At 38.6% G+C, this 18,379-nt stretch overlaps 1 protein-coding gene across 5 annotated transcripts in view; it reads left to right on the top strand.

The window, feature by feature from the left end:
- Window positions 1–18,379, top strand: part of PRIMPOL (primase and DNA directed polymerase) — a 49,594-nt gene that overhangs the window by 17,437 nt on the left and 13,778 nt on the right. For 4 of the 5 annotated variants that reach the window (XM_064369822.1, XM_064369826.1, XM_064369824.1 and 1 more), the window contains 2 exons: window positions 2,091–2,378; window positions 15,552–15,714. In XM_064369822.1, coding sequence (XP_064225892.1) covers window positions 2,091–2,378; window positions 15,552–15,714 — 451 coding nt within the window. The remainder of the gene's footprint in view (window positions 1–2,090; window positions 2,379–15,551; window positions 15,715–18,379) is intronic. The other variant, XM_064369832.1, reaches the window with a different exon arrangement.

Raw genomic sequence — 18,379 nt, 5'->3', positions numbered from 1 at the left:
CCTGGGCTGTCACCTCAGACCCTTTCCCTGAGAATTAGGAACTGCCAGAGCCAGAGGTGCAGAGAATATGAAGTAATTCACAATTTTTCCTTGTTTTTTTCCCTCACTCTGTCTTTTGATGACATTTCTAGTTGCTGTTGTCAGCCTTTCAGAAAAGAGAATTCAGTTAAATGTAAGAGATCATGGATCTTGATCTGCCTAAAATACTTATTTGCCAGTTTGCTGTCATAACCTGAAATTTCTGTGACTGACTAGTCTTTTGAGTTATTTCCAGCAAATAAGATAGTTCCTGTCCTCGTCGGGGTTGGAGGCAATAAAAAGCTGGACGGGAAGTAGGAAGCAGTGTGGTTTGCTGGGGCCAGTGTGTTAGTGTTGATGCTGGTGACTGTCATCATGTCGTGGTCCTGGCCATGGCCGCTCCGGGCCAGGGTTCCAGGGCCTGTGGCCTCCCCAGCACTGCCATTGCCACCGGTCCTGCAAACACGCACTCTCTTCTGTCATTGTCCTGAGTCAAGTAGCTGCAGTGCTAAGTTTTCAGGAAAATTAGCTTTATCAGTTTATGTCTATATTGCTTTGTTGTCCTTTGATATGTTGTAATTTCTTTTCGTTTGGTGTTTACTTTTTCCTCCCTCATTCCAGAAGTAATCCATGCCTTTACGGACATACCACTGCAAGGACCAAACGCTTTTGCTTTCGTTTTGATGTTTAGTGCTTTATAAGAAATTGGATTTGTTTCTTTGAGTAGGGAAGTCATTTTTTTTGTTTGTTGGTTTTTTTTGTGTGTGTGAGACGGAGTCTCACTCTGTCACCCAGGCTGGAGTGCAGTGCAGTGCCATGATCTCGGCTCACTGCAACCTCCGCCTCCCAGGTTCAAGCAATTCTCGTGCCTCAGCCTCCAAGTAGCTGGGACTACAGGTGCCCGGCACTACGCCCAGCTAATTTTTGTATTTTTTGTAGAGACGGGGTTTTGCCATGTTGGCCAGGCTGATCTCGAACTCCTGACCTCAAGTGATCCGCCCAGCTCAGCTTCCCAAAGTGCTGAGATTACAGGCTTGAGCCACCGCATCTGGCTGAGTAGGGAAATGACTAAATCTAATGTGAAGAAAGAAAATTTTGAATTTAGAGCATGCATTTGTTATAATGTAAGGGCCCAAGCCTTTCTGGTAAGTAAAGTGAAGAATGAATCTAAACAGTAACGGTTCTACAGGTTAATTTTTTTTTATAGTATTGCATTTCTTGAGTATTATTATACATGAAGCAACTTAATAGCCAAATTATTATTTGATTCTATGTTATAAATAATATGTGCAAGTTTGAGGAAGGTCCGGAATTTATAACCAACTTTTCATGGTACAGATAGGACTACTATTACTCCGAGTTCTTAGAATAAATGTTGAAGTACAGTAATTGTATTGAATTGCTTTAGTTGTGGACGTTAGCTCCGAGGCTGTAGTTCATTTTGTGCCCAGTTTGAGGCAGAGGTAGGAGCAGCAGCCTTGGGGGCTGATGGCTGTGACAGCCAGGGTTTGCTGAGCATGTCGTGGAAGTTAAAGGAGAGAAAATAAGCTTGTGAGAAATTTGCCAGCACCCTGACTCTCCAAGATTTCCTCAGTGCTTCTGTTAGCTCGGCAGCAATTTCCTCATGTAAACCTTCATTCTTCATTATTATTATTATTATTTTTACAATCCCGTAAGGGCACCAGAGCCCTTCATTCTTAAATCATTGAATGTGAAGATAAGTCCTCTCAGGATGTGTTAGTAAGTAGCGTTTTCTTGGTGATGGCCTGTTAGGCTCAGGCCCATACCAGCAGCATTGACACATCTTCTCAAATTAACTGTCCCTTCTAAAATGATTTGTTTACCTCTGACACCAGGCTCCCAAGTCAGTGGAATTGAAAAGGTGAAAGATTTTGTAAGAGGAAGGAAGTATCAGGAGTGGCATGTAACACTTTATAGCAACTTGGGTTTGAAACCAGTAATCAAAAAATGGTTTTCTGTGTCAAATTGTCACATGTGGATTCATGGCTAGACCTTAAGATACGGTGTGTGGAAAGAAGAATCAGGGGAATCATAATACCTTTTCTCCTTAGGTAATTTTTTGAGAAAGATTTTGCAGCCTGCTTTTTACTTCCTTGGCAGTGAAGATGATGATAGTGCTCCAGAGACAGGAGGCCACGGATTTCCCCATTTTTCTGAAGCATCTACAAAACAAGGATTTTCTTTTAACAAAATGTTCACAGAAAAGGCTGTAGAAGAAAGCTGGACATTGAATTCAAAGAAACTGGAGAGGCTGGGTTCAGCTGAGCAAAGCCGTCCTGGCCTTTCATTTCTAGTTGTGAAGAATAACATGGGAGAGAAGCATCTGTTTGTAGATCTAGGTAAGTAACGTTGACAGCTGTCTCCCTCAGACGGTCCTGGTGCTTTTGTGCGGGACAGGTCGGTGCCCACTCATCACTGTGCTCGGGTTCTCGCTTCCTCCACTCCCCAAGTCACCAGCAGGAGGCGACCAGTGAGCTCAGGTGCTGGGAATCCATGAGGTCTTTCTCCAGAGATCCTAGGGGGGTCCAGGCCGGCCTGGGCTCCAGCAGAAGGTGGTGTGACTGGCTTCAGCTCTGCATGTCCAGGGGATTCCTGTCGAGGGAGTTTTGACAGGGGACAGTTGGATTGGCTTCCTCCAGGACTGCTGAGAGTTAAGTCAGAGTGCAGAAATTTAAAAACCAGACCCAATACAGCGCAGTACTCATGTGGTGCAGTAAGGCTGGGTGTTTTCCTTGCTGAAGCTCTCTGTGGTAGTGGCAGTGTGCATTTCATCAGCTTTCTTGCTGTGTTCAAACCAGTGGTTTCTCAACCCGCTGTGGCTTTCCTCTAACAGTATGGGTTAGTTTTGCCTGTATCTTTACCTTGTAGTTGGAGTCATATACAGTTGACTCTTCAACTGGTCTCAGAGCATGAGAATGTCAAAAGCCCTGGGCTGACAGGACTTGAGCATGATTCAAGCGGCCAGTCGAGACCCCTAACACAGCAGCTCTAGGGTGATGAACTGCACCTCATTTTTATACGGAGGCTCTCGCTTGTGATTTGAAAAGCCATGACAGCAGCATTTTTGCTGTTGGCTTTGAATACCTCGAAGGGCTTCAATGTGTAAAGATTGAGGGAAAGTACGTATAGGTTACAGGTCAGATTCCTAGGCCAACAGTGGAACCGAGATTAGGGAAGTGATCCTGCTGTATTGTATGTCTTTGTAGTGCCTCTGGCAATCAAGCACCCGAACTGGGAAAGACAGACCAGTGCGAACTAGAGGAGTCATGTGGGTAGAGGTGAATTCTTCCAAGCTTAGAGTTTAATATATCAGATAGGCATCACACTGTCTCATAGAGTTCTATATATTAGATAGGCCCCACACTGTGTCACAGATTTTATATATTAGATAGACCCCACACTGTCTCCTAGAGTTTTATATATTAGATAGACCCCACACTGTGTCATAGAGTTCTATATATTAGATAGGCCCCACACTGTGTCACAGATTTTATATATTAGATAGACCCCACACTGTCTCCTAGAGTTTTATATATTAGATAGACCCCACACTGTCTCCTAGAGTTTTATATATTAGATAGACCCCACACTGTCTCATAGAGTTCTATATATTAGATAGGCATCACACCGTCTCCGAGAGTTTTATATATTAGATAGGCATTGCACCGTCTCCTAGAGTTTTTTATATTAGATAGGCATCGCACTGTCTCAGAGTTTTATATATTAGATAGGCATCGCACTGTCTCAGAGTTTTATATATTAGATAGGCATCGCACTGTCTCAGAGTTTTATATATTAGATAGGCATCGCACTGTCTCTGAGAGCTCTATATATTAGATAGGCATCGCACTGTCTCAGAGTTTTATATATTAGATAGGCATCGCACTGTCTCTGAGAGTTTTATATATTAGATAGGCATCGCACTGTCTCTGAGAGTTTTATATATTAGAGAGGCATCGCACTGTCTCTGAGAGTTTTATATATTAGAGAGGCATCGCACTGTCTCTGAGAGTTTTATATATTAGATAGGCATCGCACTGTCTCTGAGAGTTTTATATATTAGATAGGCATCGCACTGTCTCTGAGAGCTCTATATATTAGATAGGCATCACACCGTCTCCGAGAGTTTTATATATTAGATAGGCATCGCACCGTCTCCGAGAGTTTTATATATTAGATAGGCATTGCACCGTCTCCTAGAGTTTTTTATATTAGATAGGCATCACACTGTCTCAGAGTTTTATATATTAGATAGGCATCGCACTGTCTCTGAGAGTTTTATATATTAGATAGGCATCGCACTGTCTCAGAGTTTTATATATTAGATAGGCATCGCACTGTCTCAGAGTTTTATATATTAGATAGGCATCGCACTGTCTCTGAGAGTTTTATATATTAGATAGGCATCGCACTGTCTCAGAGTTTTATATATTAGATAGGCATCGCACTGTCTCAGAGTTTTATATATTAGATAGGCATCGCACTGTCTCTGAGAGTTTTATATATTAGATAGGCATCGCACTGTCTCTGAGTTTTATATATTAGATAGGCATCGCACTGTCTCTGAGAGTTTTATATATTAGATAGGCATCGCACTGTCTCTGAGAGTTTTATATATTAGATAGGCATCGCACTGTCTCTGAGAGTTTTATATATTAGATAGGCATCGCACCGTCTCTGAGAGTTTTATATATTAGATAGGCATCGCACTGTCTCTGAGAGTTTTATATATTAGATAGGCATCGCACCGTCTCTGAGAGCTCTATATATTAGATAGGCATCACACCGTCTCCGAGAGTTTTATATATTAGATAGGCATTGCACCGTCTCCGAGAGTTTTATATATTAGATAGGCATTGCACCGTCTCCTAGAGTTTTTTATATTAGATAGGCATCACACTGTCTCAGAGTTTTATATATTAGATAGGCATCGCACTGTCTCTGAGAGTTTTATATATTAGATAGGCATCGCACTGTCTCTGAGTTTTATATATTAGATAGGCATCGGACTGTCTCTGAGAGTTTTATATATTAGATAGGCATCGCACTGTCTCTGAGAGTTTTATACATTAGATAGGCTTCGCACTGTCTCTGAGAGTTTTATATATTAGATAGGCATCGCACTGTCTCTGAGAGTTTTATATATTAGATAGGCATCGCACTGTCTCAGAGTTTTATATATTAGATAGGCATCGCACTGTCTCTGAGTTTTATATATTAGATAGGCATCAGACTGTCTCTGAGAGTTTTATATATTAGATAGGCATCGCACTGTCTCTGAGAGTTTTATATATTAGATAGGCATCGCACTGTCTCTGAGAGTTTTATATATTAGATAGGCATCGCACTGTCTGAGAGTTTTATATATTAGATAGGCATCGCACTGTCTCTGAGAGTTTTATATATTAGATAGGCATCGCACTGTCTCTGAGAGTTTTATATATTAAATAGGCATTGCACCGTCTCCTAGAGTTTTTTATATTAGATAGGCATCGCACTGTCTCTGAGAGTTTTATATATTAGATAGGCATCGCACTGTCTCTGAGAGTTTTATATATTAGATAGGCATCGCACTGTCTCTGAGAGTTTTATATATTAGATAGGCATCGCACTGTCTCTGAGTTTTATATATTAGATAGGCATCGGACTGTCTCTGAGAATTTTACATATTAGATAGGTATCGCACTGTCTCGGAGAGTTTTATATATTAGATAGGCATCGCACTGTCTCTGAGTTTTATATATTAGATAGGCATCGCACTGTCTCTGAGTTTTATATATTAGATAGGCATCGGACTGTCTCTGAGAGTTTTATATATTAGATAGGCATCGCACTGTCTCAGAGTTTTATATATTAGATAGGCATCGCACTGTCTCTGAGTTTTATATATTAGATAGGCATCGCACTGTCTCTGAGAGTTTTGTATATTAGATAGGCATCGCACTGTCTCTGAGTTTTATATATTAGATAGGCATCGGACTGTCTCTGAGAATTTTACATATTAGATAGGTATCGCACTGTCTCTGAGAGTTTTATATATTAGATAGGCATCGCACTGTCTCTGAGTTTTATATATTAGATAGGCATCGCACTGTCTCAGAGTTTTATATATGAGATCGGCATCGCACTGTCTCAGAGTTTTATATATTAGATAGGCATCGCACTGTCTCTGAGAGTTTTATATATTAGATAGGCATCGCACTGTCTCAGAGTTTTATATATTAGATAGGCATCGCACTGTCTCTGAGAGTTTTATATATTAGATAGGCATCGCACTGTCTCTGAGAGTTTTATATATTAGATAGGCATCGCACTGTCTCTGAGAGTTTTATATATTAGATAGGCATCGCACCGTCTCTGAGAGTTTTATATATTAGATAGGCATCGCACTGTCTCTGAGAGCTCTATATATTAGATAGGCATCGCACCGTCTCCGAGAGTTTTATATATTAGATAGGCATCACACCGTCTCCGAGAGTTTTATATATTAGATAGGCATCGCACTGTCTCAGAGTTTTATATATTAGATAGGCATCGCACTGTCTCTGAGAGTTTTATATATTAGATAGGCATCGCACTGTCTCTGAGTTTTATATATTAGATAGGCATCGGACTGTCTCTGAGAATTTTACATATTAGATAGGTATCGCACTGTCTCTGAGAGTTTTATATATTAGATAGGCATCGCACTGTCTCTGAGTTTTATATATTAGATAGGCATCGCACTGTCTCTGAGTTTTATATATTAGATAGGCATCGGACTGTCTCTGAGAGTTTTATATATTAGATAGGCATCGCACTGTCTCAGAGTTTTATATATTAGATAGGCATCGCACTGTCTCAGGGTTTTATATATTAGATAGGCATCGCACTGTCTCTGAGAGTTTTATATATTAGATAGGCATCGCACTGTCTCTGAGAGTTTTATATATTAGATAGGCATCGCACTGTCTCAGAGTTTTATATATTAGATAGGCATCGCACTGTCTCAGAGTTTTATATATTAGATAGGCATCACAGTGTCTCAGAGTTTTTTTTTTTTTTTTTTTTTTTTAAAAGCTCTTTTATACTGATAATTATACTTAATGATGTAGTCAGGAAGGAATAAGGGAAGAAGATAACAAACAAACAGCCAACCAATATTTAATTTAAACCTATGAAATGCTATGCGATTACTGAGGAGTGATTTACTTCCAATTATATAGTCACCGTTGGAATAGGTGTGAGGTGGTAATGTATGTTTTGTGTATTTGAAGTGGAGAGTTCTATAAATGTTTATTAAGTTTACTTGTTCCGGGTCTGAGTTCAAGTTCTGAATATCCTTGTTAATTTTCTATCTCGTTGATCTATAGAATCGTTAGCTCTTCTTGTTACATTGATCCTTTTGCCATTATGTAATGTCATTCCTCGCCTCTTTTGATCTTTGTTGCTTTAAAGTCTACTTTATCAGAGGCGAGAATTGCATCTCCTGCTTTTTGTTTATTAGTTTATTTTTACTCTCTGTTCGATTGGTAAATCTTCCTCCTTCTCTCTGAGTCTTTGTGTATTGTTGCATGTAAGATGGGCCCGGATGCAGCATACCGATGGGTTTTGGCTTTTTATCCAATTAAAATATATATAGGTTTAATACCAGTGTTTGATGCTAGCTGGCTGTTTTGCCCATTAGTTGATGTAAATTTTTTATTGTGTTAAAGTTCTTTGCTTTTTGATATATTTTTGGAAAGGCTGATATTGGTTGTTCCTTTATATGTATAGTGCTTCTTTCAGAAGCTCTTGTAAAGCAGGCCTGGTGGTGGTGAACTCTCTAAGTACTTGTTTGTTCGCAAAAGATTTAATTTTTCCTTCGCTCATAAAGTTTAGTTTGGCTGGATAGGAAATTCTGGGTTGAAAGTTCTTTTCTTTAAGGATGTTAAATATTGGTCCCCACTCTTTCTGGCTTGTAGGGTTTCTGCTGAGAGATCTGCTGTAAGTCTGATAGGTTTCCCTTTATGGGTAACCTGACCTTTCTCTCTGGCTGCCCTTAGTATTTTCTCCTTCATTTCAACCCTAATAAATCTGGCGATTATGTGCCTTGGGGTTGGTCTTCTTGAAGAATATCTTTGTGGTGTTCTCTGTATTACCTGGAGTTGAATATTACCCTGCCTTGCCAGGTTGGGAAAGTTTTCCTGAATGATATCCTGAAGAGTATTTTCCAACCTGGATTCATTCTCTTCATCACATTCAGGTACACCTATCAAACGTAAATTAGGTCTTTTCACATAGTCCCATATTTCCTGGAGACTTTGCTCATTCCTTTTCATCCTTTTTTCTGCATTCTTGTCTTTTCGTTTCATTTCACTGAGCTGATCCTCGACTTCTGATGTCCTTCCTTCTGCTTGATCAATTCGATTGTTTAAACTTGTGCATGCTTCGCGAAGTTCTCGTGTTGTGTTTTTCAGCTCCATCAATTCACTTATATTCTTCTCTCAATTGTCCATTCTCGTTAACAGTTCGTCAAACTTTTTTTCAAGGTTCTTAGTTTCTTTGCATTGGGTTAGAACAAGTTCTTTTAATTCACAGAAGTTTCTTATCACCCACGTTTTGAAACCTGCTTCTGTTATTGGAACACACGTGTAATCTATTAAGCCTTGTTCTGTTACTGATGAGGAATTGCAATCCCCTGTAGAGGGAGAGGCATTCTGATTTTGAGTATTCTCTACCTTTTTACGCTGGTTTCTTCCCTTCATTATATATTTGTCCGTCTGTCGTCTTTATAATTACCGGCTTTCTAACTGGGTCTCTGACGTCCAACTTGTTGATTCCCTGCGCCGAGATCTGAGCCATCCACTGTGCCGGCCAAAACAGTGGTGTTAAGATTGATGGTGCTTTTCTGCCCGGGAATCTCCGGACTCTGCACCAAGAACTGGCGTGCTAAGGCACCAGCAAAACCACCACGCCGGCCACAAGAGTCGCCCTGGCGACCCGTGGGGCTCCTCCACTGGGAATCTCCTGGTCCGTGAGCAACAAATATTCATCTGAAAGTGTGGCATCCTCTTGTTCTTTGCTCTTTCACTGGGAGGTACGTGCCCGAGCTGCTAATCATCAGCCATCTTGGATCTCTCTCCCAGAGTTTTATATATTAGATAGGCATCGCACTGTCTCAGAGTTTTATATATTAGATAGGCATCGCACTGTCTCAGAGTTTTATATATTAGATAGGCATCGCACTGTCTCAGAGTTTTATATATTAGATAGGCATCGCACTGTCTCTGAGAGTTTTATATAATAGATAGGCATCGCACTGTCCCAGAGTTTTATATATTAGATAGGCATTGCACTGTCTCTGAGAGTTTTATATATTAGATAGGCATCACAGTGTCTCAGAGTTTTATATATTAGATAGGCATCGCACTGTCTCAGAGTTTTATATATTCGATAGGCATCGCACTGTCTCAGAGTTTTATATATTAGATAGGCATCGCACTGTCTCTGAGAGTTTTATATATTAGATAGGCATCGCACTGTCTCTGAGTTTTATATATTAGATAGGCATCGCACTGTCTCTGAGAGTTTTATATATTACATATGCATCACACTGTCTCAGAGCTTTATATATTAGATAGGCATCGCACTGTCTCTGAGAATTTTACATATTAGATAGGCATCGCACTGTCTCTGAGAGTTTTATATATTAGATAGGCATCGCACTGTCTCTGAGAGTTTTATATATTAGATAGGCATCGCACTGTCTCTGAGAGTTTTATATATTAGATAGGCATCACACTGTCTCAGAGTTTTATATATTCGATAGGCATCGCACTGTCTCAGAGTTTTATATATTAGATAGGCATCGCACTGTCTCTGAGAGTTTTATATATTAGATAGGCATCGCACTGTCTCTGAGAGTTTTATATATTAGATAGGCATCGCACTGTCTCAGAGTTTTATATATTAGTTAGGCATCGCACTATCTCAGAGTTTTATATATTAGATAGGTATCGCACTGTCTCCGAGAGTTTTATATATTAGATAGGCATCGCACTGTCTCAGAGTTTTATATATTAGATAGGCATCGCACTGTCTCTGAGAGTTTTATATATTCGATAGGCATCGCACTGTCTCAGAGTTTTATATATTAGATAGGCATCGCACTGTCTCAGAGTTTTATATATTAGATAGGCATCGCACTGTCTCTGAGAGTTTTATATATTAGATAGGCATCGCACTGTCTCTGAGAGTTTTATATATTAGATAGGCATCGCACTGTCTCAGAGTTTTATATATTAGATAGGCATCGCACTGTCTCAGAGTTTTATATATTAGATAGGCATCGCACTGTCTCTGAGAGTTTTATATATTAGATAGGCATCCCACTGTCTCTGAGAGTTTTATATATTAGATAGGCATCGCACTGTCTCAGAGTTTTATATATTAGATAGGCATCGCACTGTCTCAGAGTTTTATATATTAGATAGGCATCGCACTGTCTCTGAGAGTTTTATATATTAGATAGGCATCGCACTGTCTCTGAGAGTTTTATATATTAGATAGGCATCTCACTGTCTCTGAGAGTTTTATATATTAGATAGGCATCGCACTGTCTCTGAGAGTTTTATATATTAGATAGGCATCGCACTGTCTCTGAGAGTTTTATATATTAGATAGGCATCGCACTGTCTCTGAGAGTTTTATATATTAGATAGGCATCGCACTGTCTCAGAGTTTTATATATTCGATAGGCATCGCACTGTCTCAGAGTTTTATATATTAGATAGGCATCGCACTGTCTCTGAGAGTTTTATATATTAGATAGGCATCGCACTGTCTCTGAGAGTTTTATATATTAGATAGGCATCGCACTGTCTCAGAGTTTTATATATTAGTTAGGCATCGCACTGTCTCAGAGTTTTATATATTAGATAGGTATCGCACTGTCTCCGAGAGTTTTATATATTAGATAGGCATCGCACTGTCTCAGAGTTTTATATATTAGATAGGCATCGCACTGTCTCTGAGAGTTTTATATATTCGATAGGCATCGCACTGTCTCAGAGTTTTATATATTAGATAGGCATCGCACTGTCTCAGAGTTTTATATATTAGATAGGCATCGCACTGTCTCTGAGAATTTTATATATTAGATAGGCATCGCACTGTCTCTGAGAGTTTTATATATTAGATAGGCATCGCACTGTCTCAGAGTTTTATATATTAGATAGGCATCGCACTGTCTCAGAGTTTTATATATTAGATAGGCATCGCACTGTCTCTGAGAGTTTTATATATTAGATAGGCATCCCACTGTCTCTGAGAGTTTTATATATTAGATAGGCATCGCACTGTCTCAGAGTTTTATATATTAGATAGGCATCGCACTGTCTCAGAGTTTTATATATTAGATAGGCATCGCACTGTCTCTGAGAGTTTTATATATTAGATAGGCATCGCACTGTCTCTGAGAGTTTTATATATTAGATAGGCATCTCACTGTCTCTGAGAGTTTTATATATTAGATAGGCATCGCACTGTCTCTGAGAGTTTTATATATTAGATAGGCATCGCACTGTCTCTGAGAGTTTTATATATTAGATAGGCATCGCACTGTCTCTGAGAGTTTTATATATTAGATAGGCATCGCACTGTCTCAGAGTTTTATATATTAGATAGGCATCACACTGTCTCAGAGTTTTATATATTAGATAGGCATCGCACTGTCTCTGAGTTTTACATATTAGATAGGCATCGCACTGTCTCTGAGAGTTTTATATATTAGATAGGCATCGCACTGTCTCAGAGTTTTATATATTAGATAGGCATCGCACTGTCTCAGAGTTTTATATATTAGATAGGCATCGCACTGTCTCAGAGTTTTATATATTAGATAGACCCCACACTGTCTCATAGAGTTCTATATATTAGATAGACCCCACACTGTGTCACAGATTTTATATATTAGATAGGCATTGCACTGTCTCAGAGTTTTATATATTAGATAGGCATTGCACTGTCTCTGAGAGTTTTATATATTAGATAGGCATCGCACTGTCTCTGAGAGTTTTATATATTAGATAGGCATCGCACTGTCTCTGAGAGTTTTATATATTAGATAGGCATCTCACTGTCTCAGAGTTTTATATATTAGATAGGCATCGCACTGTCTCAGAGTTTTATATATTAGATAGGCATCGCACTGTCTCTGAGAGTTTTATATATTAGATAGGCATCGCACTGTCTCTGAGAGTTTTATATATTAGATAGGCATCTCACTGTCTCTGAGAGTTTTATATATTAGATAGGCATCGCACTGTCTCTGAGAGTTTTATATATTAGATAGGCATCGCACTGTCTCTGAGAGTTTTATATATTAGATAGGCATCGCACTGTCTCTGAGAGTTTTATATATTAGATAGGCATCGCACTGTCTCAGAGTTTTATATATTCGATAGGCATCGCACTGTCTCAGAGTTTTATATATTAGATAGGCATCGCACTGTCTCTGAGAGTTTTATATATTAGATAGGCATCGCACTGTCTCTGAGAGTTTTATATATTAGATAGGCATCGCACTGTCTCAGAGTTTTATATATTAGTTAGGCATCGCACTGTCTCAGAGTTTTATATATTAGATAGGTATCGCACTGTCTCCGAGAGTTTTATATATTAGATAGGCATCGCACTGTCTCAGAGTTTTATATATTAGATAGGCATCGCACTGTCTCTGAGAGTTTTATATATTCGATAGGCATCGCACTGTCTCAGAGTTTTATATATTAGATAGGCATCGCACTGTCTCAGAGTTTTATATATTAGATAGGCATCGCACTGTCTCTGAGAATTTTATATATTAGATAGGCATCGCACTGTCTCTGAGAGTTTTATATATTAGATAGGCATCGCACTGTCTCAGAGTTTTATATATTAGATAGGCATCGCACTGTCTCAGAGTTTTATATATTAGATAGGCATCGCACTGTCTCTGAGAGTTTTATATATTAGATAGGCATCCCACTGTCTCTGAGAGTTTTATATATTAGATAGGCATCGCACTGTCTCAGAGTTTTATATATTAGATAGGCATCGCACTGTCTCAGAGTTTTATATATTAGATAGGCATCGCACTGTCTCTGAGAGTTTTATATATTAGATAGGCATCGCACTGTCTCTGAGAGTTTTATATATTAGATAGGCATCTCACTGTCTCTGAGAGTTTTATATATTAGATAGGCATCGCACTGTCTCTGAGAGTTTTATATATTAGATAGGCATCGCACTGTCTCTGAGAGTTTTATATATTAGATAGGCATCGCACTGTCTCTGAGAGTTTTATATATTAGATAGGCATCGCACTGTCTCAGAGTTTTATATATTAGATAGGCATCACACTGTCTCAGAGTTTTATATATTAGATAGGCATCGCACTGTCTCTGAGTTTTACATATTAGATAGGCATCGCACTGTCTCTGAGAGTTTTATATATTAGATAGGCATCGCACTGTCTCAGAGTTTTATATATTAGATAGGCATCGCACTGTCTCAGAGTTTTATATATTAGATAGGCATCGCACTGTCTCAGAGTTTTATATATTAGATAGACCCCACACTGTCTCATAGAGTTCTATATATTAGATAGACCCCACACTGTGTCACAGATTTTATATATTAGATAGGCATTGCACTGTCTCAGAGTTTTATATATTAGATAGGCATTGCACTGTCTCTGAGAGTTTTATATATTAGATAGGCATCGCACTGTCTCTGAGAGTTTTATATATTAGATAGGCATCGCACTGTCTCTGAGAGTTTTATATATTAGATAGGCATCTCACTGTCTCTGAGAGTTTTATATATTAGATAGGCATCGCACTGTCTCTGAGAGTTTTATATATTAGATAGGCATCGCACTGTCTCTGAGAGTTTTATATATTAGATAGGCATCGCACTGTCTCTGAGAGTTTTATATATTAGATAGGCATCGCACTGTCTCAGAGTTTTATATATTAGATAGGCATCACACTGTCTCAGAGTTTTATATATTAGATAGGCATCGCACTGTCTCTGAGTTTTACATATTAGATAGGCATCGCACTGTCTCTGAGAGTTTTATATATTAGATAGGCATCGCACTGTCTCAGAGTTTTATATATTAGATAGGCATCGCACTGTCTCAGAGTTTTATATATTAGATAGGCATCGCACTGTCTCAGAGTTTTATATATTAGATAGACCCCACACTGTCTCATAGAGTTCTATATATTAGATAGACCCCACACTGTGTCACAGATTTTATATATTAGATAGGCATTGCACTGTCTCAGAGTTTTATATATTAGATAGGCATTGCACTGTCTCTGAGAGTTTTATGTATTAGATAGGCATCGCACTGTCTCCGAGAGTTTTGTTGGAATCTTCAGTCTTCACATCTGGGAAAAATAGTTCCTCCAAGTTTGCTTTTTGAAATTTCTTGGTTTTTCTTGACCTTTTTCACTTGCATTTAAATTGTAGAGTCAGTTTACCAGTTTATGCAAACAAATCCTATTAGAATTTTTTTTCTTTTTTTTTTTGACACAGAGTTTTGCTGTTATTGCCCAGGCTGGATACAGTGGCGCGATCTCGGCCCACCACAACCTCTGCCTTCTAGGTTCAAGTGATTCTCCTTCATCAGTCTACCGAGTAGCTGAGATTACACGCATGTGCCACCACACCCGGCTAATTTTGTTCTTTTAGTAGAGATGAGGTTTATCCATGTTGATCAAGCTGGTCTCGACCTCCTGACCTCAGGTGGTCTTCCTGCCTCAGTCTCCCGAGGAGCTTGAATTACAGTCATGAGCCACCACACCCGGCCAATTTTGGATTTTTAGTAGAGAGGAAGTATCTCCATGTTTGACAGGCTGCTCTCGAATCCTGACCTCAGGTGATCTGCCTGCCTCAGCCTCCCCAAGTGATGGGATTACAGGAATGAGCCAGCATGCCTGCCTAGAATTTTTATTTGGATTACCTGGAATCTATAGATCAACTTGGGGAGAATTGACATTTTTTATAATATTGAGTCTTCCAATGTATGCACATGATAAACCTGTCTATTTACTTAAGTATTCTGTAATTTCTGTCAGTAATGTTTTACAGTTTACTGAATAGAAATCTTATTCATATTTTGTTAGATTTATTCTACAGATTTGTTTGTTTTTGAGCCTTCCTTTTTCTCTGGGATTTTCACTCACCGTCTTGGAAGCTTTCTGGTAGTGTCAGCCTTTCTGTTTGTTTGTAATACCTTTGTCCGTCTTTTCTATTTGTTTTCAATTGCAGAATTGCTGCAAAATAATCTAATTTGTTATTTCAGGATGTGGCATTCTTCCATGCTGACTGCAATTTATTTTAATTTATATTGTGGTTTCATTTTGTTTATTTTGTTTGTAGCTATATATAGAAAATAATTATTTATTTTATTAATGCTATATAAAATTTTAATACTTGCTGACTATAAAACTAATCACAGAAATCATACTTTCATATTATTTTATTAATTTTCGATGTAGGAGTTTATACAAGAAATAGAAACTTTCGACTGTATAAATCATCAAAAATAGGAAAGTGTGTGGCTTTGGAGGTTGCTGAGGAAAACAAATTTTTTCCCATACAGTCAGAAAACATTTCTGAAGAATATCAGTATTTTCTTTCTTCTTTGGTCAGCAACGTCAGGTATGTAGTCACGGCATCAAACCATTTTGTATTCATGAATATTAAACAGTGAATGGCATTGTATATTACTAATATGTCAGTCATCTAAATTCATTCTACCTTAAGAAAAAGTGAGTTCTTACAGTTCTAAGTTAACTCTTCTCTTTTCTCCATTAACTGAAAGATAATAGTAAAACACATTTTTGAACCACTTAATTTTCCCTTTATGTCTTTTCAGGATTATATTTAGTATGTTTTCCAATTTTTCTAAAATGATTATCACTCCTATAAAGAAGAAAACAATACTACTAGTATTGCATTTGGAAATATAATTACTATTAAAATGTCTCATTTTCTTTTCATGTATGCATGAAATTATGTGCAAATTTTATGTACATATATATAATTTACATAGCTCCTTTATTCAAAAAATATTCTTGAGATTGTTATTTAGATGATTGTCATTTATTTTTTCTTCTTGGTGTTATGAATATTTGTTAAGAATTTGCCAACAATTAATTATAAATAAAACTTCTAATGCCTATATAAATTTTCATTATATTGACACTCTGGAATTTATTATGAGTTCTACTATTGAACCTTTAGGTGCCCATGTTTTGATCATTTTCTAAAAGAATTGAAGTTGGCTGGGCACAGTGGCATGTGCCTTTAGTCCCAGCTACTCAGGAGGCTAAGGTAGGAGGATCACTTGAGCCCAGGAGTTCAAGGCTGCAGTGAGTTATGATCGCACCACTGCACTCCAGCCTGGGTGACAGGGAGATACCCCATTGCTAAAAACTAAGATAAATAAATAAAAATAAAATCTGTGAAAGTCACCTTTCAGCAGAAATACAGTAAATTCTCATTTCATGTTGATAAGTTATTGGAAACTGAACTTTAAAGGAAGTGATGTATAACGAACCCAGTTGTTTTTTCTCATCAGTGTTGTAAGGCAGTGGTACCTGGGTCACGGACCAGGGGTCTGTGGTTAGGAACCAGGCCCCACAGCAGGAGGGAGCAGGAGGCGGGCGAGATTACCACCTTCCCACCTGAGCTCCACCCCCTGTCAGAGCCACAGTGGCATTAAGTTCTTTCTGGAGTGCAAATCCTGTTGTGAACTGCTCATGGGAGGGATCTAGGTTGCACACTCCTTATGAGAATCCAATGCCTGATCATCTCAGGTGGAACGGTTTCATCCTGAAACCGTCCCACCTCCCTCCTGGGTCTCCACACCATGGAAAAATTATCTTCCAGGAAACCATTCCCTGGTGCCAGAAAGGTTGGGGACTGCCATTATAACAGAAAACATTATTCAGAGGCGTGCTATGTGTCATTTCTCTTAAAGTCGCAGTTTCCAAGAATCTGTCCATGGCATTAAGTGAGAACTTACTGTATTTGCCTTCATTCCCCGTTTTTCTAGGCTGGCAATTTTTCAGCCCAAAATGTGGTTAAGGTTCAGACTAAATTACCATCAACTTGCCATAAATCTTTTCCTTTTGCGTTTCTTAAATAAAATTTTTTTTGAGACAGTCTTGCTCTGCTGCCCAGTGACATGGCATGAACTCGGCTCACTGCAAACTCCGCCTCCCAGGTTCAAGCAATTCTCTGCCTCAGCCTCCCGAGTAGCTGGGACTACAGGTGCATGCCCCCACACCCAGATAATTTTTATATTTTTAGTAGAGATGAGGTTTCACCATGTTGGCCAGGCTGGTCTTAAACTCCTGACCTCAAGTGATCCGCCTGCCTTGGCCTCCCAAAGTGCTGGGATTACAGGCATGAGCCACCATGCCTGGCCACCTAAATATAATTTTAAGGAAAAATTCTCTAGAAATTAATTTTAATAATTGTTTAATATACATTGCTGTAGGGGTAGTTGTATCAGGTTATACAGCCATTACCCAGGAGGGTAGAAGATGGATTGTTTTTCTTCATATATAATATATATATATATATATTTGTACTCTTTGAATTCTTTTGATAACATGTCTTAGAAGTAAGGTCTGAGTTTCCTACTTTTTTTTTTTTTTTGAGTGTCCTACTTTTAAATGGAATTGATACACCTATCTTATGGAGTTGTCCAGAGGATTTGAAAAGTTAAAACTGCACAGAAAACATTTACAGCTGTGCTCAGCACGTGGCATCTACTCAGTAAATGTTGGTAACAGTAGTAGTATCTGAGATTCTGGAAGTGCTGTAGTAGGAGTGTGAAAATTGTATAATTCCTGCCACCCTCTGTTGGCACCAGAATAAGGTCAGTTTCTACCATGTATGGAAAAGTGCAGAAAGCGACACTGTTAGCTGTAGCTCGTATGAAAAGCAACTACAGCCTGAAGTGCAGGCAATGTCCCAGTTACCCAGTCCTGTTTCTTTAGCAGTTTATATAGTACTCTCACAGAGGTGGAGGGTTCTCTACTGAATACAGTTATCTTGTCTTTTGTGTATTCCAAGTAAATGCCAGGTATTTTACTTCCTGAAATAAAAGCTAAATCCTTTATGGTTATGAATGTACCTCTTCTTTCTACTAATTTTAATCTGTTTTTTCCTTTGCTCTCACCCCTCCTCTTCATTTCTTACTGTGACACTTCTAAAATTGTAACAAAAATTTCAAAGGCTCTTTATGTTTGGTGAATAGAGTTATGTAGTCGTCCCCTGGTGTCTGTGGGTGTTTTATTCCAAGACCCCTGTG

This window comes from Aotus nancymaae, unplaced genomic scaffold (genome assembly GCF_030222135.1).
Source record: "Aotus nancymaae isolate 86718 unplaced genomic scaffold, 86718_ANA_hifiasm-v0.15.2.pri h1tg000006l, whole genome shotgun sequence".
Taxonomy (NCBI): Eukaryota; Metazoa; Chordata; class Mammalia; order Primates; family Aotidae; genus Aotus; species Aotus nancymaae.
The sequence above is the reverse complement of the archived record's forward strand: the minus strand, read 5'-3'. Positions and strand labels throughout refer to the sequence as shown.